Raw genomic sequence first — 27978 nt, 5'->3', positions numbered from 1 at the left:
TTTCACCAAACCCTTATGATAAAAATATTTTAAAAATTAAAAAAAATATTTCGTTCAGTACACTTCCAAACATAAGGTAAGAATGAATTTAAAAAACCCCACAACTCACCAAAATAGCCTCATATTTCTTAAACCGTATCTCTTGCATAAAACAAAGCTTGACAAGGAGGGTTTCTTTGACCATGTACACTAATATGACTGCATTTGCCTCTGTCACTTCATTTTTTTGGCCTCAGATAAAACATCTCCTTTTTTTGTCATATTAGCAAGCCAACCATTACAGTTATTGCAATAAACTCTGTCCCTGAAGGACGGTAAATAAGTTTTTAGCTGGTGGATTTGTTTTTTGTTTATTTATTCCCCTCTGGTTGCTCTTACTTGTGTGTGTGTGGGGAGGAGATTATTTCTTTGGGTGATGGGTGGGTGTCAGTTTTGTATTATAATGGGCTACTCTGGTAAAGCTATGTCTAGATTGCATGGTTTTGTCAGCAGAAGTTCGTATCAGAAAAAACCTTGCAACAAAACTTCTGTTGACAGAGCACTTCCAGACACCAAGATACAACAAAAGAGCAGTGTGCTCTGTCACAAAGTGGTGAGACAGCTGGATGCTCTCTGGACAAACCAGCTACCTGAAATCACATCAACCAGGATTTCAAGTCACCCCTTCCTTCTGGAAGCTGGTGCTGGAGCCCTGCGGCGATGGCCACTTAAAAGGACCCTCTGCACAGCTGGTCCCTCACCCCGCTGCGGGCTCATGTACCCCTGTGAGGGACAGCAGATCGCTCACTGTGCCCACTGTGCTTGCCCTGCATTTGGGGGTGACTCAGCTGGTCCCTGACGGCATATGGCTGGAACTGCCTCTGGGCTCATGATGGCACCACATGGACATGCTGCTGCTGGGGCTGAATTTTCTGGCAGATGTCTTCCTGTTCCTCACCAAGGCTGAGCCCAAGAGCACCTTCAGGGATAGCACCCTAGCTACAGGACTTGCACAGGTTGCTCTGGAGGCACCACACCATTTCAGACTGGTGAGACTGAGCAGTGGGATGACCAGCAGTGGCTCCAAATCTTCTGCATATGGAAGGACAACTTCTTAGAGCTTTGTGAGTGGCTCACCCTGGCTCAGAGACACAACACCCAGCTGTGCCCACCCCCCATCCCCATGGAGAAACAGGTCCCACCATCACACAGCCCTGCTGCCAGGGGTTGGCCTCATGGGGAGACTCCCCAAGAACTCCAAGGAGTGGATGGGAAAGGGTCAGGGATCCCCAAAGGGCCCAGGTACTCCCTCCCTCAGTCCCTGTTGTGCGTATTTGGTCAACTCCCTCTGCAGGTGGTGAGGGCCACCAACTCAATCCTGCTGAAGAAGGTCATCTATCTGAGGGACCCTGAACAGGTTGTGGCTGGATTCACTGCCCTGGGGTTCCTGAATTGCACTGGGGCCACTGATGGGACCCACATCCCAATCCGTGCCCTGGAGCATAGCACGGACAAGGGCTACTTCTCCATGGTGCTGTAGGCCCTCATCGACCTCCGTGGACAGTGGTCCATCTAAAGAGGATGGAGAGAGGCTGTTCTTAGTGATGATGGATGGCAGAAAAACGAGCAATGGTCTCAAATTACAGAGGGGGAGGTGTAGGTTGGATATTAGAAAAAAAAACCATTTCACCAGGTGCATGGTGAAGCACTGGAATGTGTTACCTAGAGAGATGGTCCTGGCTTGACAAAGTCCTGGCTGAGATGATTTAACTAGGGTTGATCCTGCTTTAGGCAGGGGGCCGGACTCTAGAACCTCTTGAGGTCTCTTCCAGCCCTAGGATTCTGTGATTCTGTGACAGTTCACAGACATATATATTTGGGTGGGCATGCTGAGCAAATGCTGGAGGTGAATATATTCATCCCCCACCATGAGTTGCCAGTTGGGGATGTCTACCCACTCATGAAGCCCTATAATGGCCAGCTGGACCCCTGCTGGGAACTATTCAGAGCCCACCTGACCCATGCCAGGATGCAGGCTGAGTGCACCTTCAGCCACCTCAAGGCATGGTTCAGGTGCCTGCTCACCTGCCTTGATGTGGGGGAGCACAATAAGCACCAGGTTGTAGGGGCTTGTTGTGTCTGCGCAACATTGTCCCAAGGTGGGTGCCAGTCACTGGCTGCAAGGGACATGCCTATAAGTAGCCAGGCACAGCTGCAAATCTGGGAGGCCCTGAGGGAGAGCTTCTCTTAAGGACCCCAGTAACCCACCCCAGTTCCCACAAAGAGGAGGCCTCGGACCCACAGTCTTACTCCACCCCCATAACCATCCCTCCCTTTGCTCCTCTCCCCTCACCTCCCCCCAGCACAATAACAACGATGCATGTGCGGTGAACAATTTAGTGGGTTTTACTGAACAAAAAAAAAAAAAAAGATTGTGCAAAACAAAAACAGTGCAATTTAAAATTATGTATAAGAAACACGGACGTATAAAGCAAATACAGGGCAACTCAGAACTATTTACAGAGATGACGTGCAACCATAACTATTTGGGGGCGGGGCTTGGGAACATGATGGGGTGGGAGGCCATGCATCCAAGCGGGGAGCGGGAACCTGAATAGCGGCAGCCTCAGGATACCCTCCCACCACAGGTTCTGCACCCCCATTGGGGCTGGGCTTGGACCAGGTACAGACAGAGAGGGGCTGCAGCAGGGCCTGGGTGGGCAGGGGCGGCAGGGGGACAGACCATGGCCATCACTCGTTGGAGCAGGCAGGGGTCCAGGGAGCCGGCAGGTGCAGGGCAGTGGGGTTGGCGATGGGCAGCTGGGACAGCATGTTCCGCTAAATGCTGGTGACAGCATGCCTGCAGGACATTAACTGGTCCCAGGCCAATGACCACCACTTCACATCCACCTGGAGGTGGCTCTCCATGTTGGCATGGATGTCCCACAACACTGCAATGAATTGCTGCATAAGGTCTTTGTGGACCCTCCAATGATTTCTCTCTCTCCGGGGCATCCTGGTGGGGTTGGGGTGGGGTGGGGTGGCTCGCCCTTCAGTGGGTGCAGGTCCAGCTGTACAAAAGACAAAGAGGAGAGGCCATGAGTCACTCATGCAATGCAGCCCCGAAGGCCATGCCTCCTACTGTGAGCAGCAACCAACACAATCCTAGGCCAAGGGACAGGGATAACCCGGGAACAAGCCATTTGTGGCCTGCACAGCGGGCCCTGATGCACATGGGCTCCACAGTGCCTCTGGGACCGTGCTGATTGCAGCACATCCCCTCCCACCACTTGACGGGCCAGCAGCCAAGGGAAGGGTGTCTGACCACTTATGGGTGGAGGGTGAGCCAGGAGCAGCCTAGCCCTCGCCAGGGCCCACTCACACTCCTGCAGGCATGCCCATGTGCCGGGTGCCACACTCTTCAGTATGTCTGGGATCAAGCCAGTGCCAGATCCAGCCGTGTCAGGTGCTGGGAGCCCCCCACACACCCAGGCCTGATGCTCTTCCAGCCTCCCGTGAGCCTGACAACAGGATGCTGCCCGTGCCCTGGGGCTGTCTGCTGGGCCTAGGTGGTGCTCATGACCAGTGCACATGGTTGCACATGCTGGGACCGCAGCGTGAAGTCCCACCTAAGCCGGCCAAGTGATGATCACAGCACCCCCCACCTGCACCTGGGGTTGTGTGATGTACAGAGTACTCAGCAGAAGGACCCCCAAAAAGCTCTGAGGATACCTGGGATGTGGCCTGGCTGCTGGAGACCGAGTCCATTACCAGGACAAGGCCACCGGCTTTGGAGTCCCACTTCTGTGGGGGTTGGACCTCCACTGTTTCCTCCTCCTCCTCCAAGGGCTCCTGCTCAGCTGAAGGGGTCTTGAGCCCTGTATCAAGGCTCAAGGGTGAAGCCTCACTGCCCAGGATGTGGTTAAGCTCCCTGTAGTAGGGGCAGGGGGCGGGGTTCTGTCCCCGAGCATCCCGCAGCGTCCCAGGCCCACACTGCTGCAACTCCTTTACTTTGGTCTGCACCTGTTCAAGGATGCCATGGAGGGTGGACCCATGCAGCCGTTTCAGCATTTTGGCCCCATGGCATGGGCATCTTGGAGGGTTTCCTCCTTGGCCCAGAGATCCAGGAGGTCCTCAATCTCTGGGCCAGACCAGGAGGGGGTCCACCTATTGGAGCCCCAGGGAGGGACCTGGGAGCCCTCAGGCTGCTCCCTTAAGGGCCCAGGGGGGTCTGAGTCTCCCTTCTGCTCAGCCATGAGGGAAGCACTCTTGGAAAGGTGAGGTTCCCATCCTCTCAGCTTCCTGCCACAGGGTTCCCAAGGTTCTCTGCGGCTTTAAGAAGGGCCAGAGGCAAGAACCATAGAGCGCTGATTGCTCTGGATAGGGTGCCCCCCAGAGAACATGCACAGTCTCCTGGAGGCCTTTTCCATCGACATAAGGCCTCCCAGCATGTGCAGATCCATTTTTGTGACAGATCTCTCTCAACAGCAGCATTCTTCCTCATGGCACGTGGGGTATGATTGTCAACAAAAGCACTGCACTCTGTCGACTTACCAATGACAGAAAGTGCTTCACAATCTGGACACTCTGTGAATTAACAAAACAACCATTTTGTCGACAAGACCCTGCGATCTAGACCTAGCCTTAGACAAAAAAGGAACCAAACATCTGTGAAAAGGAGAAGGAAACTTAAGAAAGGGGGAGAAGCAGTGTTAGAAGGATCCAATTTTACAGAAGATTTGGTTGGATGAGGTATGCTCATTAAATGGTTGAACACTTAAAATATAAACCAAAACAAAAAAGAAGAAACTTTACCCGCCCTTAAGGAAGTATAATGAAAGCTCCTATCTGTAAACATGCATTTATAGAAATTAATAACCATTATTCACAGAGCTTAATGCAGCTCAGTGTAAGTAATAAAATGTATTTCTACTAGATTTCAGTAAAGCCAAACATGAAACAAGTAGATTACTTCTCTGAAAATTCCTGTGTGTGTGCTAGTTAGAATATGGGGAGGAAATGTCCTGCCCTTTTCTTAAATAAGAATAAAGGATATCTAACTCTCCATAAATGGAAACAGACTGAAAAAAACCTGAGTGCCAAAAATGCAAAATGCACAACAGTCAATCAAAGCTCAAACAGCCAGCACTGTAATAGCGCAACATCTTTTGCAATCTGTGTTCCTGAACAGATCCTTTAAGGAGTTCTAGAAATCCTCAAACAACATTAAAAAGGGAAAAAAAGAGAGAGCAAGAATCAGACAGAAGTGAAAATTTGAGAGTTTGAGATGGTGTCTGTGTTTTTGCTGTTTTGTGTGTGTGTATGTGCGTGCGTACGCATGTGCGTGCGTGTGTGTGTGGTGGTGATGGGGAAATTAGCTCACTTACAGAAGTAGCAGTTGCAGTGACCCAACATATAAAAGAGTAAAACAGACAATACAGATGACTGGATGTGGAAGCTGTGGGGTGTATATCATCTTCTGATGCAACAGAATGTCTGAGGTTTGGATATGCACATAGAATCTACAACTGAGTAGTGAAGCGGATTTCAGCAGATGATGGAGGGAAGGCGAAAGGAGGCTGAAGAGAAAAACACAAGACTTGCAAATGATGGACTGGAGAACTGCTAAGGTGGGCTGCTGCACAGGAAAGTGGACAATAGAAGCATGTCACTAGGACACCCAGGCAGAGGGAAAGACCAGCTAGGAGTGGTGGAGAAAGAGAGCCAAGAAACAGGTTTGCAGAGCTGAAAAGTGAAGATGGGGCACTGCAGGCAGTACAGTAGATGGAAAGGAAAGGAAGAGTGTGGCTAGTCCTGCGAAAGAGTGGTAGACACTCGAGAATCTGAGACCTCAGGAGGGACAAGGATGACTCACAGAAGATTCTAAATGAGAACAAAAATCACAAGGACTTGCAGCCAAAAAGGACAGGATGAGGAAAGCTGAGAATTACACCAACACCAGGGAAAGGCAGGTCTGTGTGGCCTTCTACCACGAACAGACGGGCCTGTCACCAGAGCTATCTGAAGAAAAGAAAGGTGTGCTGTGTGCCAGGAGCCAGGGTATGGGACATGGACCTGAGGGTGAGGAGGATACCAATGGAAGCAGGAAAGAATTAACTGATTATCCTCCATGGCTACGTCTACACGTGCAGCCAACATCGAAATAGCTTATTTCAATGTTGCGACATCAAAATAGTCTATTTCGATGAATAACGTCTACACGTCCTCCAGGGCCGGCAACGTCGATGTTCAACTTCGACGTTGCTCAGCCCAACATCGAAATAGGCGCAGCGAGGGAACGTCTACACGTCAAAGTAGCACACATCGAAATAGGGATGCCAGGCACAGCTGCAGACAGGGTCACAGGGCGGACTTAACAGCCAGCCGCTCCCTTAAAGGGCCCCTCCCAGACACAGTTGCACTAAACAAGACAAGATACACAGAGCCAACAACTGGTTGCAGACCCTGTGCCTTCAGCATATATCCCCAGCTGCCGCAGAAGCAGCCAGAAGCCCTGGGCTAAGGGCTGCTGCACACGGTGACCATAGAGCCCCGCAGGGGCTGGAGAGAGAGCATCTCTCAACCCCCCAGCTGATGGCTGCCATGGAGGACCCAGCAATTTCGACGTTGCGGGACGCGGATCGTCTACACGGTCCCTACTTCGACATTGAACGTCGAAGTAGGGCGCTATTCCTATCTCCTCATGAGGTTAGCGACTTCGACGTCTTGCCGCCTAACGTCGAAGTTAACTTCAAAATAGCGCCCGACGTGTGTAGACGCGACGGGCGCTATTTCGAAGTCGGTGCTGCTACTTCGAAGTAGCGTGCACGTGTAGACGCAGCTCATATGGACACAAGCAATATGGCTAGACTCTCACTGGAACATAACAATCGAGACTATGCCAAGCCTGAGAAAATACTTAAGGCTCACATGATTCTCAGTGGGATTCCACCTGTTCCTATAGGAGGAGAGAAGGCACAGAAAGGTAATGATGACCAAGAGATGGCTAAGGTAGCCGTTCCGTAAGGAAAACTTTGGTGGTGTTTGACCACTGAGAGGCATTAATGGACAGAGGACTGTTTACATGGGATGGACTCCACCAGAATAGGGAGGGAAACACTTCTGGGATAGAGGCGGGCACAACTCATTAGAAGAGCTTTAAACTAGGTATTTGGCAGAGATGTTTGGGATGTGATTGTGTCACCTCCATGTCTGACTCGAATATTGAATCAGAGGAAATTCAAGTAAGAGAGAATACAGCAGTAGAGAAAGGAAAGACAGATACCAAGAGGACAGATTGTGGCAATCCTAACAGTAGAAAGACTCTACTTAATCAGGTGAGGAACATGGGCAAAGACAAGTGGAAACAACTAAGACATATGTAAATGAGTGCAAGGAGCCTGGAGAAGAAAATGGAGTAACTAGAACTACTGGTACAGGAAGTGAAACCAGAAATTACAGGCATAACAGAAATATGGTGGAGTATCAGCCATGACTGGGGTACAAGCAATGGATAAGACAGAATCTGTTGGGTCTTGTAGGGGGTCTCTGACCCTGAAGCAAGGGAAGGGAGGCCACTCTGCCTCATTACAGGCAGACTGCAATGGTTTGGGGTAGTCTGGCAGGATGAAGCACAATAGTCCTTAGGCCGGAGCCACCTAGCTGTAGCAGACAGTAATTAACAGCCTAACAGGGAGCTCTAGCCCTGGGGACAGGGCAAAGCTGCAAAGTCTTGAGTCAGCAGAGACCTGACTTAAGTAGCCAGCTACAAATGATCTGTAGAGGGGCTTTGGCTCCCCCTCTGTAGGGCAGAACCACAAACAGCTAGGGCTTTATTCAAGGGGGAGAGCAGGCAGGGGGCGTAGTCTAGCAGCTCAGGCAGGGATTGAGCCTATCATCGGGAGACTGCTACCTCAGCGCAGGAATATAAACTGACCTGATTCCACTGCGTCCCAGCACAGGGCCCTAACAGTGGTGGGGGAATTCAGCTGCAACATGCTGATTCTCCCTCTGGCAGCAGAGCAAAACTAGACTCTGATCTTCCCAGACTATTTCCTACCACAGTCTGGGTATGTGGTCTCATGGTCAACCAATCCCATCTCCTTAGGATACTTAGCCATGGGTAGGTCCAGCAGCTCCTCGAGGTCCTCATCTGCCTCCCATGGTGGCAAAGTGTTCATCCACTTTGGGGTTAGGCTCTGGCAGAGGTGTCTAATCCTCAGAAGAGATATCTGTGCTCTCCTGCATCTCAGCAGCAACTCCTTAGCCACTTAACACCAGGGCTCTCCCAGTCTACTTCCTGTCCCACCCCAGTACTTCCAGTGAGGGGGAAAGAATGGGTTTCAATCCACCCAAAAGAGTGTATGGGTCCCCCACCCTCCAGTTCAGAGGGAGGCCACCAGCACCAAAAATCACTCTGAGGAAGAAAGTTAAGTGAGGCTCCACTGGCAGTTTGCTACAAGCCCCAGGAGTCCAGTTTGGATCTGGATAGAGATCGCTAATATTTTTAATGAATGTACTTTTGTGAATTGTGTCAGCCTGGGAGACTTTTAATTTCCCAGATATAAATTGGAGGACAAGTGCTACTAAAAATGGTGAGGCCCAGATATTCCTGGATGTGACAGCTGACAGAGTTCTACAAATCAACAAGAGGCAATGCCATTTTATATTAAATATTGGTAAGTAGCAAGGCCCTCATACAAGACCTAATTAGAGAGGAGAATCTTGGTTGGAGTGATCATGAGTTATTTAGTTTAAATTAAATGGAAGGTTAAACAGTACAAATATGCAACTATGGCCATTGCTATCAAAAGGGAAAACTTAAAAAAAAATGAAAAGAAAGCATTCAGAGTAATGGCATCAACTGAAGAACTCAAGGATCTCAGTTTGCAGGAGGCTTGGAATTACTTTAAATAAAGGTTGCAGTAACTTTCTGAAGCCTGCATCCTAAGGAAAGATAAAATTTACAGGGAAGGGTTACAGACAGAACTGGATAAACAAGCATCTCAAACAGGTTATTGAAAGAATGCAGGAAACCTATTGGGCTTTTCAAGAAAAGCTACCTCTTGGAAGTCAAAAACCTTAGGGGGAAAGAGTGAACCACCAAACTCCAAATAGAACTGGAATTTCCAAAGGAAATAGAAACCAATAGTAAACTCTAGTTTAGTCATGTGAATGAAAAGAAAACAAGGAAAAATGGGACTGTTAAACACTGGACATAGGATAGGGATTAAAGTTTACCCAGGCATAGTCCAACATCTAAGCAGATACTATGATTCCTTTTTAATATTGGTAGTAAGGAGATTTGGGGTAGTGAAAGCAGAAATTACAACATCTGAGATGGAAACTGAATGCAAATAACTTAATAAAACCAAATTGGGGAGATGGATAATCTCCACACAAGAATACTAAAGGAAATGGCACATGAATAGAAAGCCTAATAGCAAGGACTTTTATGAATTGATAAATTTGGGGATCACAGTCAACAACTGGAGAATGGATAACTTATTACCTATTTGCTTACAAAATGGTGATGGGGAAGCAGTTTAGGAGACTACAGGCCTGTTAGTTCAATGACGGTTGTGTGCAAATTCTTGGAACAAATTTTGAAAGACAAAGTAGGTAATGACATAGAGGTAAATGGTAATTGGGAGTGAATACAACATTGTTTTACAAATAACGATCCTGATAACCAACACAGTATCTCTGAGGAGATAACTGATTTTCTAGACAAAAGAAATGCAGCTGATTTATAAGACCTGAATTTGAGTAAGACCCTTGATATACACAAGAAAATTACTTAAATTGGAGAAGATAGGGATTAATAAAATAATTGAAAAGTAGGTAAGGAACTGGTTAAAAGAAGAGACTACCACATGTCATAGTGAAAGGTGAATTGTCAGGCTGGCAAGAGACTACTCACGGAGTTCCTTAGGGATCAGTCTTTAAATAAAAAGTAATAAATAATCTTATTTAACATTTTTATTAATGGTCTTAGCGTGCACACGTGCGTACACAAATATGCATGCACGCGCGCACGCACACACACACACACACACAAGGTATTGTGCTAATAAATCTGTGGATCCCATAAAGCTGGTAGGTACTGCAGATACAGAGGAGGATGGGGACATCACACAAGATGATCTGGAACACATTGAAAACTGGAGTAATAGAATTAGGAAGAAATGTAATAGTGGAAAGGGGCCAATAAGAAGCCATTTTTCTGTAGGGAAGCAAAGAAGTCTGTGAACAATACAAATTCTGTGCCCAGAGTCACAGAATTTCCCCAAGAATAAATACTGTGCCCATGCGCATGGACACCCACATCCTGTAAGACAAACCAGCCTTTTCTCCTTGCACCCATGCTTTTCCCTCCCCCACCAGCAGAACAAACAAACCCAAAACCACACATACATACTTGACTTTGGGAAAGAATACAGCACACTGTGGGTGCTACTTAAAAGTAATAGTGCCATATTCATCTCTTTCTCTAGGTACATCAGGAATGATTATGCCATAACTTCATTTTAAAGGTGAACACTGTACTGAATACTGATCCACGAACTCTATCATCCATCTAATACTGAGGAGATCATCTATGCCCATCACTCTGAAAGGTTTACCAGATATTGAGTCTAAACAGGATAATACCAGTAAGGAAAAGACTAGACAAAGATCATCTTGCACTTGGATGAATGGCATAGAAAGCAAAGATAAACAGAATAGGTAAGTGATGTAAAAGCGAAAAGAGGGGAAATGTTGAAAAGAGAAATGAAGAACATTAAATCACATGTGAGGAACTGAGCAGAACTTTCAGCTGAATAGGTGTAAAATTATGAAGACCGAACATTTAATGCCATTCCAGACTCCTGGCCCCATTTTCATCATCAGCCAAAAATGAAATTCCTTCTCAATTTCAATTCTGCTCTCTTTCAAAAGGGGGTGTGTGTTAAATCTTAAAATGGGAATTTTCCCTAAAATATCATTACTTGGCAGAAATACTGGGAAGTACCAAAGTTAAGCAGTAAACACATTGACTGGATTGCAGAGAAACAGGTAAGAAAAGGATGACTTTAACAGTGTTCAGTCTTCGCACCTAGCTTTGGGACTTGAAGGACCCATTCCATAGCTTAGAAGCAGCTACATATTTACACCCGTGATGCCCAGGAACTTTATGCAAAGCCCCTATGCCCCTCTTTGATCACAAGAACAGGGGATTATGCCTGGGCCTTGCACAGACTAGGGCCTCTCCCTGCAAAGCCTGTTATCTGTTCTCTACACTCTGCAGACTCACTGTAGAGCAGCTCCCCCACCTCTCTCTGCACTACTGCCTGTCTGTTACCATAGAGACAGACTGCAGTGCTATAAGAAGCTGAGCTCATGAGCTTGGACAAGGGAATGACAGAACAGGCCTTTCAGTGAGAGTAGAGGGTGCTGTATATTTCCCAACCCCATCTAACCAGAAGAAACTTTGGAGGGAGAAGGAAAGCAGTCTGAAGAGCTTGAGAGGATGAGCAAAATGGCCTGTGGGAAGGAGGATATCAGGAAGTAAGGGAGAGGTGCTACTTAGAAACTAACTTGGAGCATAGCAGAGGACTTCCATATGAAAGAGACGGCGGAAGCTGGTGTGGAGATGACTCTTGTGGAAAGGGGAGAAGAAACAGAGATGTATGAAGAATTTGTGAAACAAAAAAGGACAGGTGCAAGGAAGAAAAGAAAGAAGAAAAACATAACACATTAATACTTAAAATGTGAATCCACCCAAAAGACATTAATTTTCACTGCTTGCAACAGTGTTTTGGAGAAAATCTGAGTTATTGCTGTCAGCCCATACTCATCACTTGAATCTCAACATGACCTTTGCTTTTTCTGTAGTGAAATCACGATAATTTCCTGTGATGGGGTGTGTACCCATGGGCACCCATGGTTAATGAGCCAATCAGGGCCACTCACACCTGCTGGGCATTCTCACAATGGACGCAGAGCTCAAAAGGGAGCAGCCCTGCTCATGGAGGGTGCATAGAGCAAGGGAGTAGTCCTATGTGGGTAATTCCTGCACAGAGAGTGCAGGAACTCCACACCCAGGGCTGCCAGTTTTCCAATTTCTCAAAACTGGATTTTGCAACAGGAGCACCAGAACCTCCCCTGATCACTGCTCCACCTCTCCATACAAGGCCCTGCCCATTGCTCCATCTCTTCCCTCCCTGCCAGGCTCCACCCCTGCTCCCTCCTCTCCTCCTGTCACTCACTGCTTTCCCCATGCCCTCTTCCCTATCGCCAGAACTGGGAGTTGCGGTCGGATGTGGAGCTTGCTGTCTGCCCACCCATGGGACGCAACCAGGAGGCAGGCAGGCAGACAGCAGGGACTGGTGCGAGTTGATAACCTGGTGCCATCCCCATGCCCATCTGCTCTCCCTTACGGCAGCCTGCTAGCTCCCCCCACCCCCTCGTGCCTCAGTTCTGGTGCTCCTGCATTATAGCTAAGGCTGAAATTTCTTGGGTTGTTCAGCTCCCTGCCAGAGATCCTCCGTCTCAGCAACTGGCAGCGAACCAGGACTTGCTCTCGTACCTGGAAACAGCTACTCTGGGCCCATGGCAGCAGCAAAGCCAGCCTTGCTCTGGGTCAGGGTTTTGCTTTGCCCTGGGTGTCAGCTGAAACCACTAGGCCTGCCCCTGTGCCACGCCATTTTTGTATCCTCCCTACTGCTCTGCACTTGGGATGGCTGCCCTGTTAGCCAAATCCTGGACTTACGCTGCCTTGTCAACACTTCTGATCAGAGACTGTACAACCAAAATTTTTTACACTTGAAAACTGTACACCTGGCAATTCTATTTACCCCATCTGGATCGGATCCCACTGTGGCACTCCCAAAGGCTCCTGTGAAGAAATGCCTCCACACAATTTGCAATGGGAACCCTTGGCAATGCTTGTGAAAGGGGCTGAACGTGACAGGAGGTAACCCAGGACCTGAGCCAGGGAGCAGTTTTGGGAGCAGCTATTCCCTGGGCCATATATCTGCCCATCCTGTCACAGGGCCCTTACTGGAACCCAGTGGAGTTATGAGACCCAGTTTCCCCTACTGCTGGCCATACACACTCACTGCTTGGTGACAGGTATGGATACTTGCCACTGAGTAACACGGTCAGGCTGGGACACTCCCACCCCCAGAGATTCCCTCATATTTTAGTAAATTGGGCCTCCTGGCCACTTTATCTGCTATTTACTGCAAGCTGAATTTTGAGCGTGTGTGACTGGGAAGGAGGGTTAAGTGAGGTGAGTAGCATATGGATCAGTATTTTGTAAAGATTAAGTGGAACCCTTTTCAGAAGTTTGGCAATCACAAATAACCACAACTAGATGCTTTTGGCATGAAGTGAAAATAATGTCATTTTAGAGGTGTCTGTCACCTCACACCCCACAATGTTTTAATTTGAACTGCATAATGCCACCTATACCGTTCATAAACTTCAATGTCCTTCAAAATAACAGGAGAAAGGTAAGAAGTGACTAGCTAAATAATTATGAACAATATTACTTTGTATTTAAAAAACTATTTTTGAAGTTAAAGCAATATATTTTGATTTTTTGAATTTTCCAGTATTGTCCTTTCATGCCTCCTTTGAAGTTTCCCTTCTATTCACATCACTCTGTATATCAAAAGCTTTATAATAGTTGCACTTTACTTCATTGAACTTCTTGGAGAAATTCAATGCTGATCTACACAAAGTAGAATGAATTTCACTAGCCAAATAATAGGATGATCTGCTCCAGCAATTAAGAAACAAGCATTCTCTTTTACACATCAGACTCTTTGTTAATGAAACCAACCGGCATCAGACTCTCTGATGTGAGGACAAATTTTGCTTTCTGGGTCTTGATTCTTTAGAACAGGTGTGGGCAATAATTTTTGCTGCTGAACCTCTCCAAGAGTCTGGTAACTGGTGAAGGGCTGCATGCTTCCATGATATTAATGGAGGAGGTGTGGGATGGAGGTTGGGTGCAGAAAAGAGCTAGCGGTAGAGGATTGGGGTACAGGAGGGGCAGTGGGGTCTGGGAGTGAGTTTGGGTGAAGAAGGGAGTTGTGACCTGGAGCAAGGGATTGGGGTACATGGTCTGGAAGTGGGGTATGGATGCAGGAGAGGATTCTGACCTGCAGAAGGGGAGGAGGAGGAGGAGGGTACGGAATCTAGGATGGTATTGTGAACTGGTGCAGGAATGCAGGAGGTGGTTTGGATTGCAACCTATGGCAGGAAGGGTTTGAGACCTTGGGCAGGGGATTGGGGTGTAGGATTTGGGAGGAAATATGGATACAGGAGCAGAGGATTTGGGTTGTGATCTAGGGCAAGGATGCAGGAGTGGGGAGCCAGAGACTGGGGTGCCAGATGCAGACACTGGCTGGGAGGCACTTACCTCAGGCAGTTCCCTGCCAACAGTTTCTGGCCAATGGGAAATGTGAGCTTGTACTGGGCAGGGGTAGCATGTGAAGTCCCCATGCCTGGGCATGCAGCATGCTTTGACTGGCATGTCAGGTAGGGAGCTTCCCTGAGGTTCCCGCTGGCCTGCGAGATGGTGGCAGGCCAGATTCAGCCAATGAGATGGATTTTACCTGGCCCTGCTTTAGAACCTGATTTATTCTTCCTTTTCTGTTACATAAACACCTGTATCTAGAATAATTTTAAAAGTTACTTTGGTAGTGCAACTTATTTTGAATTGATTAACTCAAAAGGCACTAGCAGCAGTAACAGAGGCCAGTATTTAAAATTGTGCATATCTGCCCATCTTCCATTTTAAACAACACTAAACACCACCTAAAACTGGTGTTACTTAAAAGAATTCATGCTGCCATATCAATGTGCATCTTCCTGTGATTAAAAAAGAAAAACCCACCCCCCAAAAAAGCCTTAATATATTTACAGCAGCAAGTTTAAACTGTTCAGTTGTTGCTAACAAGAATGATCTGCTTAATTTTCTGTGGTCTTCAAGAAATTAGGCTCCTTAGCTACATAGCACGAAAAATAACAAATCTTTTATACAGCAACAGCCATCCAAACTACCAGAAATGCTGGTAAAAGGCAACTAATGACAAACTCCTATAGTGAGGTTTTAAACCTTTTCATGCAAGAAAAATCTATGCTATGAGTATAACCTATATTAAATTTCAAGAATTCTGCAATATGACAAAAAAAACTCTAATAAAAACACTTTCAATTCTGAATTGCAAAATTATTCAGTATTTTTCCTTTTTGGCACTGACCCCAGGATTGCAAGATGTCTCAAAATCTAATTAATGCAAAATTTGCTATAAAAAGGAGTGCTCTTATCCTATTTAGGTCTCTACATTTACATTTTACACCACATCATTGAATGATGGTATTAAGATATAATTTTTACCAAAGAGTTTTTGGGCCTATTTTCCAGTCTTATATTATCTCTGAAAAAAAAACTGCTTGCCAATGGCCTGCATTTGTGTACCCAAACCACATAACTGCCCTCAGAAGGTATATGTCTGCACAACATGCCATCTAGAAGATCATATTTAAAATTAGTTTTTATTTAAACCAACTGATGCATGGGGTGGGCAGCAAGTGACCTGTGGGTCAGGTACAGTACACCATGGTTAACCCCAGACTGGCTGATGGTGCTTTATTTACCTGCACGTCTGTAGGTACAGCTGCTTGCAGCTCCTGTTGGTCACGGATCACTGTTCCCTGTCAACGAGAGATGCAAGAAGCAGCACAGGCTGCGACATTGCTTCCTGCAGCTCCCAGTAGCTGAGAACGGTGATCTGCAGCCAACAGGAAATGCAAGCGGTCATACCCGCAGATGTACAGGTAAATATAGCACTGGTAACCTACCACGGACTAACCTTGGCAAACCACCACCACCTTATTGCTCACCCCTACCTCAACTAAAGCAAAGCCATGCAAAAAAAAATGATGTATTTTTCACCATTTTGTCCTCTCTAAAATGGCAACATTTTAAAAAGATCCTAAAAACAACAACAAAGCTTCCCCTCCCCTGCCAAAATAAACATATCCCAGTTAGTTAGTAGGACTGATACCACCCATTGTGTACATTTTATATTTTCCTCTGATACGCCAATCAATAAACCAACGCCGTGATGAACACCGAGCTACACCGCCCAGTGGTACATGACACTGTTACAACTAGAGAGCTGTAGAATTGCACAGACCTTTTCTCTGGCAGATTCTCGAAGAGGGGTATGCATACCCCCAAGGTACCCACACTTCTTACATGGAATATATCAACTCATCTAGATATTTGCCTAGTTTTGTTACAAACTACATAAAAAGCAACAAAGACTAACAGATTTATTGGTTAGATAATGAGCTTTCATGAGTAAGACCCACTTCTTAGAAAGCACTAGCAAAGTCAGTACAAACTAAAATTTCATACTTGCTTATACCACTTCTATTTACTGTACATTAAAATGTATGTACAATATTTATAATCCAATTCATTTATTTTGGAGTTCAATGGTAAAAAATGAGAACGTAAGCAATTTTTCAGTAATAGTGTGTTGTGTCACATTTGTATTTTATGTCTGATTTTCTGAATAGGCAGCTTTTAAGTGGGTAAAACTTGGGGCCATGCAAGACAAATAAGACTCCTGAAAGTAAGCTATAAAGACTGAAAGCCATTGTTAAATAGACAATATGTACTTAACAAATACGAATCAGTTCATCTGTTCTATTCTTTTTTTAACTCCAGTAGCTCCTAACACTGGTAGGAAAAATCAAAAACATACAAAGACGACAAGTGGTAACATTAGCAATTATGTGATTAAGCAAATAAGATGTACCACTTAAATATCTATCACACTGGATATGCAGCCATGATTTCAAAATAACAATCCTAGCATCTACACAACGCAACTACTATTTCAAAATAATTTTGAAATAGCAGTTGGTTTATGTTGAAACTGGTAAACCTCATTGTATAAGGACTAGCGCCTATTTCAAAATAGATTAAAATTCCTTTAATCCGGCCTCTGATGGTCTGGATATCCTGATGGTCCAGCATCCCCTGAGATATGTGGACCTCAAAATTTGCATAAGTCAGGGGGCTTGGGTAGTGGGCTGGGGCCATGGGAGGAGGGCAGGGGAGTTAAGTTTGGCATGGGTTAGGGCTGCAGAGGGACGGAGGGTGGTGAAGCTGGAGAGGCTTGGGGGTGGTGAAGCTGAGAAGCCCAGGGGTGGTGAAGAAGCTGTAGGAGCGCGGAGTAGAGAAGAAGCTGGGGATGCACAGGAGTGGTGAGCCACAGCTTGGCACGGGGGGTGGTGAGCCGCGACGGGGGGGTTGAACTAGGGCATGAGGGTTGTGGTGACATCCAATAGTCCAGAAAATTTGGTAATCTGGCACCTGTCTGGTCTTGGATGTGCCGGATTAAAAGAATTTTACTATGGCTATTTCAAAACAGGCGTCGTTAAGACAGGGAATAGAACCTCTTTCAAAATAAAGCCATTGGATGCACTATGGCTTATTCTGAAATAGGTTCTATACGTGTAGACCTTGATTTCAAAATGCATTTTTGTGTGTAGCAGTTTTATTTAGAAATAAACTGTTCTGGAAGAGCACTTCCAAAATAACTTACTTTGAAATAAGGTAGCTATGTAGACATACACTGGGTATACTAAAGTTCAAGGCTATGTCTACACTCCATTCTGCTTTTGGAAGAAGGATGCAAATGAGCCAGATAAAAATGCAACTGAACCATGGAATTGCATATATTGCATCTTATTTGTGTATTCTTGTGTGACCGTGCTTCCAGAAGAGGCTTTTCTTGAAGCAAAAACAGCCATGTAGATGGGGTTCCTTCAAAAACAAACCCATATTTGAAATAATCTTTGTTCCAGAAACAAAATAGGAAGAAGGGTTCTTTCAAAAATGGGGTTTGTTTTCGAAGTAACCCCATCTACATGTCTGGTTTCGCTTCCAGAAAAGCCTCTTCCAGAAAAGCAGTTTCACAAGAATATGCAAATGAGGAACAAGATGTGTAAATGTGTGCTTCATTTGCATTTTTGATCTTGCTCATTTGCATTCTGCTTCAGAAAGCAGAATACAGTGTAGACATAGCCCCAATGAGCATAAAAAGAAAGCTGGACATTTATTTAATTTATTGTTGCACAGATTCAAGAAGCACAATAAGGCTGAAATCCTTACCCCCGCCCCCATCTCTCTCTCCCCATCCCACTTAGATGGTTCAGTAAATTGGAATAAGGAAACAAAGAAGGATGGTCTTGTATGGCTAAGGCACCTGGCAGGCTCTCCGGACACCTATGTTCAATTTCCAGCTCTTCCACAGTCTTTCTGTGCAATGCTGGGTGAAGAATTTAAGAGTGTTAATGTCCTAAGCTGTAAAAATTCAGAAAGCAGATAAAACCCCAATAGATTTAGGAGATCTGGATTCAGAAAGTCTGGCAATGGGTTCATGTAAGTTTGTAGGACACAGAAACCTAGGAACGTACTTTTAACACACCACTACTGTGTCTGAGCTTTTAATAGCTATCAAATGCAAAAGAGGACACTGCTTTCTATAATATTTCAATAGAAACTCAAAGAAATTATGACAAAGTATTTTTAAATGTTTATTTTATTGTGAATTTATCAATGAAGGAAACATATCAAATATTTCATTTAATGAAAGTCAACTTTTTCATACTTCCAGTTAATGTTTGTACAGTGCTTTGAAGCTATAAAGGACAATGCTAAATATCATCAACATACACTATCATACATCCCAGTGTCATTCACATACTTGGGAATAAACTGCAAGAGTAGGTTAGGCTTATCTCTCTGCAATTCTGGATTCACATTTACGGATTAGCCCTAAGAGACATAACGTTATGAGCTCTCTCCAATGATACAGTAATTTTAGAATTATTTTCTGAAAAAAGATCTAGTCATATTAGAATTAGAAAAAAGTTTTGGGTTAAAGATACACAGAGGAGGCCTTTGGAAAGGCCTGCTCAAGATCACATCTACTATGTGTCATTTAATCTCATGTATCATGGAACCCATGTTATCATTACATATAAACATAATTAAGAAGATGTCCTTGTGAAGGACATGGAAGATATGTGTAATAGTGTATGAATACTACATGTTCCTTCTGTTTGTGTTGGTATGACTAAAAATGGGTTTCTACCACCAGGGACAGACAACATGAAAGCCTCAAAGAGAAACAATAAGCATCCAGTTTTAAAATTAAGAGACAAACATGGGTATCAATTCCTGCCTGCAGAATTTGTCTGTGGGATCCTAGCAGAGTAACTTCAAGGTGCGTTCTCGTGGGAAAACTAAAACAACCTTTGGAACAGACAAAAACCTGAACCCCTGAGGTTGGGGATAAAGTGGGAAGCTGAGGCTGAAGGCTACGCTGTCTGCTTCTCAGGAGTGGGAATGTCTGGATATGTTGGGCATGCCTAAATTTTGGATAAGAAAGTAAGCAGGTGCACTGTGGTGCACAGGACCTGGCAAGACTGCTGGCTAAACTGTGGCAAGAGCCAGGAAGGAGCTATTTAAAGAGCTGGCAGGGTTGCAACAGGATACCACCTGTAAGAAATTTTAGGTTACTCTTACCCTGATAACAGTTATGCATGTAGGCTATTGCTTGCATTCCGTATCTCTTAACTCTTCTTCTATTGAGATTAAACTATACTTTGTATTGACTAGGCTGCCTTACTTTATTATGCTCATGCTAATCTTCGGAATGTCTTGCAGGGAAGCCAAATCTAGTCAGAACTGCTGAGCTACAATAGCTGCTATTTAGGGGATCTGTAACCAGGAACCTAAAAAGGAGGGGAATTCAGGGGGTGGGGGCTCTATCTCAAACAGGAGAAGGTTCAGGGCCTGTTATGGCGGGGTAGGGGGAGGGAGGAACGTGTTGAAGGCATCTTGCAGTCAGAAACAGAGATCAAAAGCGTAGATCGCAGGCGCATCCTAGTTTAGGGTTGAGGCATATCAAAGCAGAATTAAAGCATCCAAACCTGGAACATGATCTAGGACCCACAAATTTGAAATACACACACACACACACACCCCTCAGAATAAAGCTGCGTGAACCACTTCAAATTTAGTCTGTTTTATTTAAAATATTCCAGTATATTTGACCTGCTCCCCACTCGCCCCTTCGTCTGCAGGGAATAAGCTATCTCAACAACTTCTCACTCATGGAATTTCAGGAGTTTCTGCTAGTTTGGCCTGAAAGCTTCACCCTGCTCTAGACTTAATATCAGTCTAAGTATATTACTATGAAATATGCAGATACAAAGGGAAGAACATGTATACTTTGAGATTTAATTTTCAATTATTCACCTTGTAAAAATCTGCAGACCCTGAAGAAAAGAAGCCTCAGACCCTGACATACAATACTGTAACATTTCTGCAGCATGAAGTGGCCCTGTACCGTGTCTGAGATGGAATAAAATTACCTGCATAAGAAACCTCAGTGGAAGGAAAGAACCCACAATTGTGTATGTTCATGAGACTCAGTGTAAAAGACGTGGGGAAGGAATCCCAGTAATGAAATAATTGGATTAGTTAGATATATATTTCTTTATAACAATTTTTCAGGTAGTAATGCTTTCAGTTGCAATTTTACTTCATAACTACAGCACTATACTTTAGATCTTCCAGAATACTACTTCTGCAGAAACAACCTGGGGATTACCGTGCATTAGAAGCTGGATGCGAGCCAAAAGTGTGCCCTTGTAGCCAAAAAGGCTAATGGCATGCTGGGGTGCATTAGTAGGAGGATTGCCAGCACATCTAGTGAAGTGATTATTCCCCTTTATTTGGCACTGGTGAGGCTGACGCTGATATGGAGTACTGCTTCCAATTCTGGGCCCCTCATTACAGAAAGAATGTGGATATACTCGAGAGTTTCCAGCAGAGGGTGACAAAAACAATTCGGTGGCTAAAGCAGAAGATACAGGAAGAGAGGCTGGGGATTTGGGTATATTTAGTCTACAGACGAGAAGAGTGAGGTGGGATTTGATAGCAGCCTTCAACTAACTGAAAGGGTATCTCAGACGATGGAGAGAGGCTGTTCTCAGTGGTGACAGATCACAGAACAAAGGTCTCAAGCTGCAGTGGGGAAGTCTAGGTTGGATATTTGGAAAACCTGTTTCACTAGGAAAGCGGTGAAGTTCTGGAATGGGTTATTTTGGGAGGTGGTAGAATGCGATGTAAATGAGGGCTCTTGAAAATGCAAATTGATGCTCACTTGCATATCCACATGGCTAACTTACATAGTCCCATGAGATAGCTCTACCAGCAGAAGCTGCTGTCTGCAGAAAACAAGCTATGTAGGCCTGGTTCTGTCAGAGAAAATCCATTTTGTCAGCAGCTCCTTATCCCTGGAAAAAAATCAGCCTTGGCAGGGATGATCTTGTTCGGATTGGTCCTGCTTTCAGCAGGGGCTTGGACTCAATGACCTCCTGAGGTCTCTTCCAACACTATGATTCTGCTAATAGTGTACTTACACTTTCCAAAAGCATTGCGTGAAGTTGATTTTTAGAATTGCACACTTGTAAATGCTTCTTTTCATTTTTAGTTTAATTGGAAGAATCTAAGTGAAAACCCTCATGTGCACACCAGAGTCAAAACAGAAGATGATACATTTTAGCCCCCATGTGTTTTGCATTAGTAAATGCTATCTGAAGTAACAGGGCAAAGGTGTTTAGTTTTGTGTGATTAGAATTAGAAATGGCAACACTAATTTTTCCCAGTGTATCAAAATGCTTCTTGTGGCTTCCGTAATGATTATACAAAAAGAAGATCTGGGGTTTTCTGTTGTTCTTAAGTTACTGCTATTTTCTCCAAGCTTTCAAGGGCAGGTACATATTTCTACAACAGGCCACATACAGTCAGAATGGTAAATCATTTTTCTTAGAACTTGCATGTGATATTTTTAATGTAATTCACCTAAAAGCAACAAATTTTCATGCCTTAACTAACTTAGTACATTTTACTATGAAAATGATATCCAAACCTCTAAACCGGGGTTAGCAACTTTCCGAGGTGGAGTGCTGAAATTTGACCTTTTGACCTCTATGTATCGTCTGAGTGCTGGTGATACTTTTTAAAGTCACTAAGACTACGTCCAAACAGTGGGCACCATCTCAGGATATAGCAGTATCCTGAAATAGCTGCCCGCGTCTACAAAATGCAGCCATTGTCTCGAAACAGTTTTCAAGATAACGCATGCGTTAATCTGGCATCACTGTACACCTCATCACAGGAGGAGGAGAGGGATGCCTCAAAATAGCACTTAGTTTAATATGCTGCACTGTTTAGACAGTGCCAAATGCCAAAATAGCCTGGTTTGAAATCTATTCGAAATAAGCTAGGCAAATTGTGTAGTGAAAATTGTGTAGCTTATTTCGACTTTAGGGTGCCATTAGACGTAGCCAAATAGTCCTACTTATAACAGCCTCATTAAGGTTAGCAGGAGGCTGACTTCACCGGCACTGGGAAAAGACAAGGAGCAGATGGTAAACTGTTGTTCTTCTTAAATATACCCTAGTCATATCTTTTTCACCTCAATTTTCCATCTCATCACGCGTGATTTCTGCATACACACTAATTCACCCTGTATTTGGCAAGTACATAGATATGACATGCCATTTACAATGTTTAGTTTTTCTCAGTATTGCGAACAACAAGCCTTCAAAATAATAATTAACTTAATTAAATCATGAAATTGCTAATTTATTTTAATTTCCTTCTACCTTTGAAAATTTGAACCCAAAAGACTCCAATCAACAACAATGAAAAGAATAAAGTCATAAAGTTCAGAAGAAACTTTCTGACAAGATTTGGCTATTACTGGGATTCTTCCTACAGAATTATTCAGCCCACACCCTCTATCATCTCTCCTCAATAGCTACTCTCACCAGCCATATGTCAAGATTAGGTAACAAACCACCTGTCACAGTGATCCACGCAGCCAACACTGATCCTAGTAAGAAGAAGTTAATGGTGTATTTAGGGTAAACACAGCTGGCCTATCATACTTTCCCCTTAAACATGGTTTCAGTCTCCAATCAGTACTACAATCAGTTCTTATACATACTTGATTCATATTAAATGGGCACACAGTCCTAGTCTCTCTTATGCAAAGTCCAAAACTACTACCTTGCTGTCCTCATAGGTACGTCTTCCTACAATTTTAGGTGTTTCCCCTCTCTGTAGGAAGAAACAAGGATGTACGTTGAACTGTTTTCCTCAAATGCATGAAACACTTTGACAGCTTTATATCTACTTTTAATTCTCCTTCATTTCCCCCCTCAGCCTCTGCATTATTCATGTATGCTATCCATTTCTAATTCCTATGACAAATAGAATTCTAATTACTTTATTTAGGATCAACATTTCCACTCACAACGTCAAAGAGAAAAAAGTTAAAAGCACCTGCGTCACTTGCTCCTGATATAACACATAGGCCGCGTCTACACGTGCACGCTACTTCGAAGTAGCGGCGCCAACTTCGAAATAGCGCCCGTCACGGCTACACGTGTTGGGCGCTATTTCGAAGTTGAAATCGACGTTAGGTGGCGAGACGTCATAGTCGCTAACCCCATGAGGGGATGGGAATAGCGCCCTACTTCGAAGTTGAACGTCGAAGTAGGGCACGTGTAGACGATCTGCGTCCCGCAACATCGAAAAAGCGGGGTCCGCCATTGCGGCCATCAGCTGAGGGGTTGAGAGACTCTCTCTCTCCAGCCCCTGCGGGGCTCTATGGTCACCGTGTGCAGCAGCCCTTAGCCCAGGGGTTCTGGTTGCTGCTGCGGCAGCTGCGGATCCATGCTGCATGCACAGGGTCTGCAAGCAGTTGTCGGCTCTGTGGATCTTGTGTTGTTTAGTGCAAGTGTGTCTGGGAGGGGCCCTTTAAGGGAGCGGCTTGCTGTTGAGTCCGCCCTGTGACCCTGTCTACAGCTGTTCCTGGCACCCTTATTTCGATGTGTGCTACTTTGGCGTGTAGACGTTCCCTCACAGAGCCTATTTTGATGTGGTGCTGCCTGACGTCGAAGTTGAACGTCGACGTTGCCAGCCCTGGAGGACGTGTAGACATTATTCATCGAAATAGCTTATTTTGATGTAGCGTGCACGTGTAGACGTAGCCATAAAGACAAAAAAAAGACAGGCACTTTTGGAAATCAAGAATCTATACACAGTGTTTGCAGCCTGGTGCAATGAACATCGAAATGATGTGAGCCTAACTTACGGTTTCCTTAATTTGATTATTCATTAGGAGGCAAACAACTCATCCATTAATAGAAGTAAAAAAATATTTCCTGCAGTGTTTCAGAGATATTTAACTAGATTTAAGCTATGCTGATATTTGTGCTTAGAAATATTTTTAAAAATTGAATATGATGAACATCATGCAATGCAGATTACTTTAAATAATAGGTATATGCAACAATTTATATTCTACGACCACACAGCCATTTCTAAATGGAAGGTTTTTTATTAAACACTTTTTGTTTTAAGAAACTGAATTGTTCCTCCAGTGCTTTCTTTAATCCCTTGCGCCTGCGATCTACGCTTTTGATCTCTGTTTCTGACTGCAAGATGCCTTCAACACCTTCCTCCCTCCCCCTACCCCCCCATAACATTTAAAACATAATTTTGTGTGTTTTACATATTACTGAAACTCCATTGTTATAACAGCTTGATTGTAGCAATTTCATCACATTTCAACTGTTTACAAGCTGTCTCACAGCCAGAGACAGAGTCAGACCTGGTGACTATTCCTCTGCCAACTGAAGTGAGAATATTGTTTTGATGTGCGGAAATACAGTTTTTAAAAGTGAAGGTCTGCTGGCAATTTCTCTGTAAACTACTATGGCAGCTCTGCTAGAGGTCATGAATATTTCATAAGGGCTGTCCATGCAGTCAAGCTAGCATCTCTAAGCCAAATTCCCATAGCAACACTCACATAGATTTACTCATCACTAAAAGATGCATCAGCTCAGCAATAAGAGCTCTAATGCTACTCTTATTATTCTAGAACATATTATTACAAGAATTCTTCTTTCCAAACTCAATTATTTTACTAATAATTCTTTTTTAAATCTTTTCTATCACTAGTTGCTTTGACACTCTTAAAACCAGCCAATCTTAAACTACCCTTGACATACTCAGCTGTTGTTAACCAACTGTGCTGTTATCCAAAGATCAGTCAGCATCTTTTAAGGAGTGAGTAGGGAAAGAGGGGAAAACTAGATTTACTGTTTCTGTTATGGAAATGAAACTGCACTCGCAGAGAATAGAAATGCAGCAGGAGCAGGGATGTAGAGGGATCACTGGGAATCCATAAAACCAGCAGGCTCCAGATGGTTTGGGAATTCTTATCAGATATCTGTTAAAATTATAATTCACAAAAAAGACTTACTAATCAACTCCTTCTCTCTTTGAGCCTTATAGCCTTTAAAAAGCTGTGTCTCTCTGTACCCTGGTGACTGTCTGATTTACTAGCTGTTTCTCTCTAAGCAAGTGTATCTCAATAATCTGAATTCCTGATTTCACAAAGGTTTAGGTGACACCAAGAATTTTGCAAAAGTGAAGTAGTGAAGATGAACAGAGGTGAAGCGGAATAGATAAGGCAATAATGTGAGAGAGGAGAGAATGGGGAGCAAGGAGATACCAGGAAAGAAGGAACTGAGAAATGGGGCATAGAAGAGAGAAACGTAAAAAGGATGAGAGACAGGGAACACAGAGAAAGTAGGTGAGAAAGAATGAGAAGACTAGATTAAAGTTCTTATAATCACATATGAATAGGACAGAAAAAAATTAAACACTGGAAAAAAGAGACCTTGAAAAAATTCATTGGAAATGACACACCAAGATCTGGGACACAGCAAAGAGAAAGATATGCATATACATCTAATGGAAAATGCATAGGAACGTGTGTGGGACCTATGTCTCATTCATTAATTTGCTCCCGTGCCACAGGCTTCAAAGTAGAGTAGAATTTCACTGAAGTGCCCAAACATAGTCCTTATAATGGTTTCTGAAAGCCTGATACCCCTACTTTAGTAGATAAGTGAAAGGAAACCACTAAAAACCTTCCACAGAAAACAGACTTCTGTAACAGCCTGTCTCTTCTTATACATGCCATGTCAGGAACAATCCTGTGTATACAATGGATTAAAAAAACAGGCTTACAATGCTTAACTACAGGGATCGCACAATGCACATGATTTATGTGGCCAAATCACGATCAGGCAAGACTGGCTGATTATAAAAAAAGAATTTCAGGACTTGTCCCTGTCCAGTAGGAATTGATGGGTTATGTAACAAATTACAAAAGTTAGTAAGTTCTCTAAGTAACTAAACTATTTTTTAAAGCAAACTGAGTCTCGTAACACATGCAGGACATTAAAAAATGGCAACTTCTGTCTTTAATCAGTTTGATCAGTGCAATTTCCAAAAACTTGTCATTTCCTTAGCAAGAGACTTAGGAGGGAAAAAAGAAAAAAAGTTCTACCAGTAACCAAATGAGACAACAAGCTCTTAAAAAAATGCAGGTTCATGAGCCTCCCTTACCTTTGCTTTTTCAAGCTGTGCCTGGGCCTGCCGCTCTGCCTCTCTCCGAACTGCCTCTCTGTCTTCCTCCAGAGATACATCTGAATCAGATGGACGGCTGGTGTAGGAGTCCGCCGAACCCTGCAGAGGAGAAGTAGTAATGTTACAAATAGATGCAGCATTTCCAATAAAAGCGTGAAGTGTTCACAGATCTTTTCTGACTGTACAGTTGTGGAAATACCTTTAAAAGAAAATTTGAAAAATACAGAAGCAGAGACAGTTAGAAAAAGAATATTAAGTAAAGGTTTCTGACCTGGAGACCAGCCAAAATGCAGGTCCCCTCTCCAATGGTTTATTTCCTGCCCTACCTCTAATTTTAATTAGTATGCTTTTTGGTAAGCAAAGCTGGTTTCTATATAGAGCAGTGGCAGTGGTGCAGTGCAGGGCTGAAGGACACACAACAGTTTCAAGGATAGCTCCATAAAATCAAAACCTTAAACAAGAACAGTTTACTACCAATGAGGGAACATATTCTATCCAAAAAAAAAATGCAGTCAGGGTTAACAATTACTAATACACAGGATCCCTGCAGAGAGCTTTAACCCATGCCTTCCATTTTAATTGTAGGGCACCTGACACTCTCCTCATCAGAAATGAACATGGCTAAAATCCATCTCAGCTCTTTAACATATAAACATGTAAATAATCACAAATCAAGTTCCAGCTGATTAAATATGTCTCAATTCCACATCTGTATGAGTATTTCTAGCAGGGAACTCGTCAGAATACCAAAATAGCTCAATAAATAACTACAGCTCTGATTTTTGTCTTCTCTTACAATCGCAAGGAGAGAATTCTGCTAATTCTGTGAGAATGAAAACAACTGTCTTCCCACACTGTAAAATTAATAAATACATAAGCTAACAACGAAAACATAAGGCTTACACAGATATCAGAATTCTTCAGCCGTCCTCCTTTGGCTCTTTTCAGAAGCCTGATCCAGGTGGCCTTCATTAGCCAGACAGCTCAGTTATTGTCCGCAGCTGCAGCGCCCGGCACTGATTCTCATAAAACATGTGCACACTGAGCACTGCAGAATCACTGCTCCTTTCCTATCCATGCTCTGCTGCAAGCTGCTTCCTTCGCTTCCCTCTGCCCTTCAAGCTTTCAGACACTCTCTTCTGAAGTATTCTAGTGCAAGTAAATTCTTAAATTTTCCAGCACCAGTAAAGGCTTAAATTATGAAAGAACACTACATTGGTTCAAGTGTATCGTAAGAGATGTTTCAACTCAGTGCAGGAGACCGAGATCATACAGGAAAATGTCTTTGTTGTTGTTATTTTTTTCCTGTTAAAAACAGTACTAATAGGAGAACCTTTTAAATCCAGTGCAAAACGTATTCAGTGATATTTACAAGTACAAAGTTCATTTCATCTCTT

The 27978-nt window shown here is 44.1% G+C and overlaps 1 protein-coding gene across 2 annotated transcripts in view; it reads right to left on the bottom strand.

Annotated features, from left to right (window-relative positions):
• The window catches only part of CACNB2 (calcium voltage-gated channel auxiliary subunit beta 2), a 402055-nt gene that overhangs the window by 117727 nt on the left and 256350 nt on the right, over window positions 1–27978 (bottom strand). For both annotated transcript variants that reach the window (XM_074984834.1, XM_074984835.1), the window contains one exon: window positions 26561–26680. In XM_074984834.1, coding sequence (XP_074840935.1) covers window positions 26561–26680 — 120 coding nt within the window. The remainder of the gene's footprint in view (window positions 1–26560; window positions 26681–27978) is intronic.

Source organism: Carettochelys insculpta, chromosome 2 (genome assembly GCF_033958435.1).
Source record: "Carettochelys insculpta isolate YL-2023 chromosome 2, ASM3395843v1, whole genome shotgun sequence".
Classification (NCBI taxonomy): domain Eukaryota; kingdom Metazoa; phylum Chordata; order Testudines; family Carettochelyidae; genus Carettochelys; species Carettochelys insculpta.
This window is presented reverse-complemented; position numbering and strand designations above follow the sequence as displayed.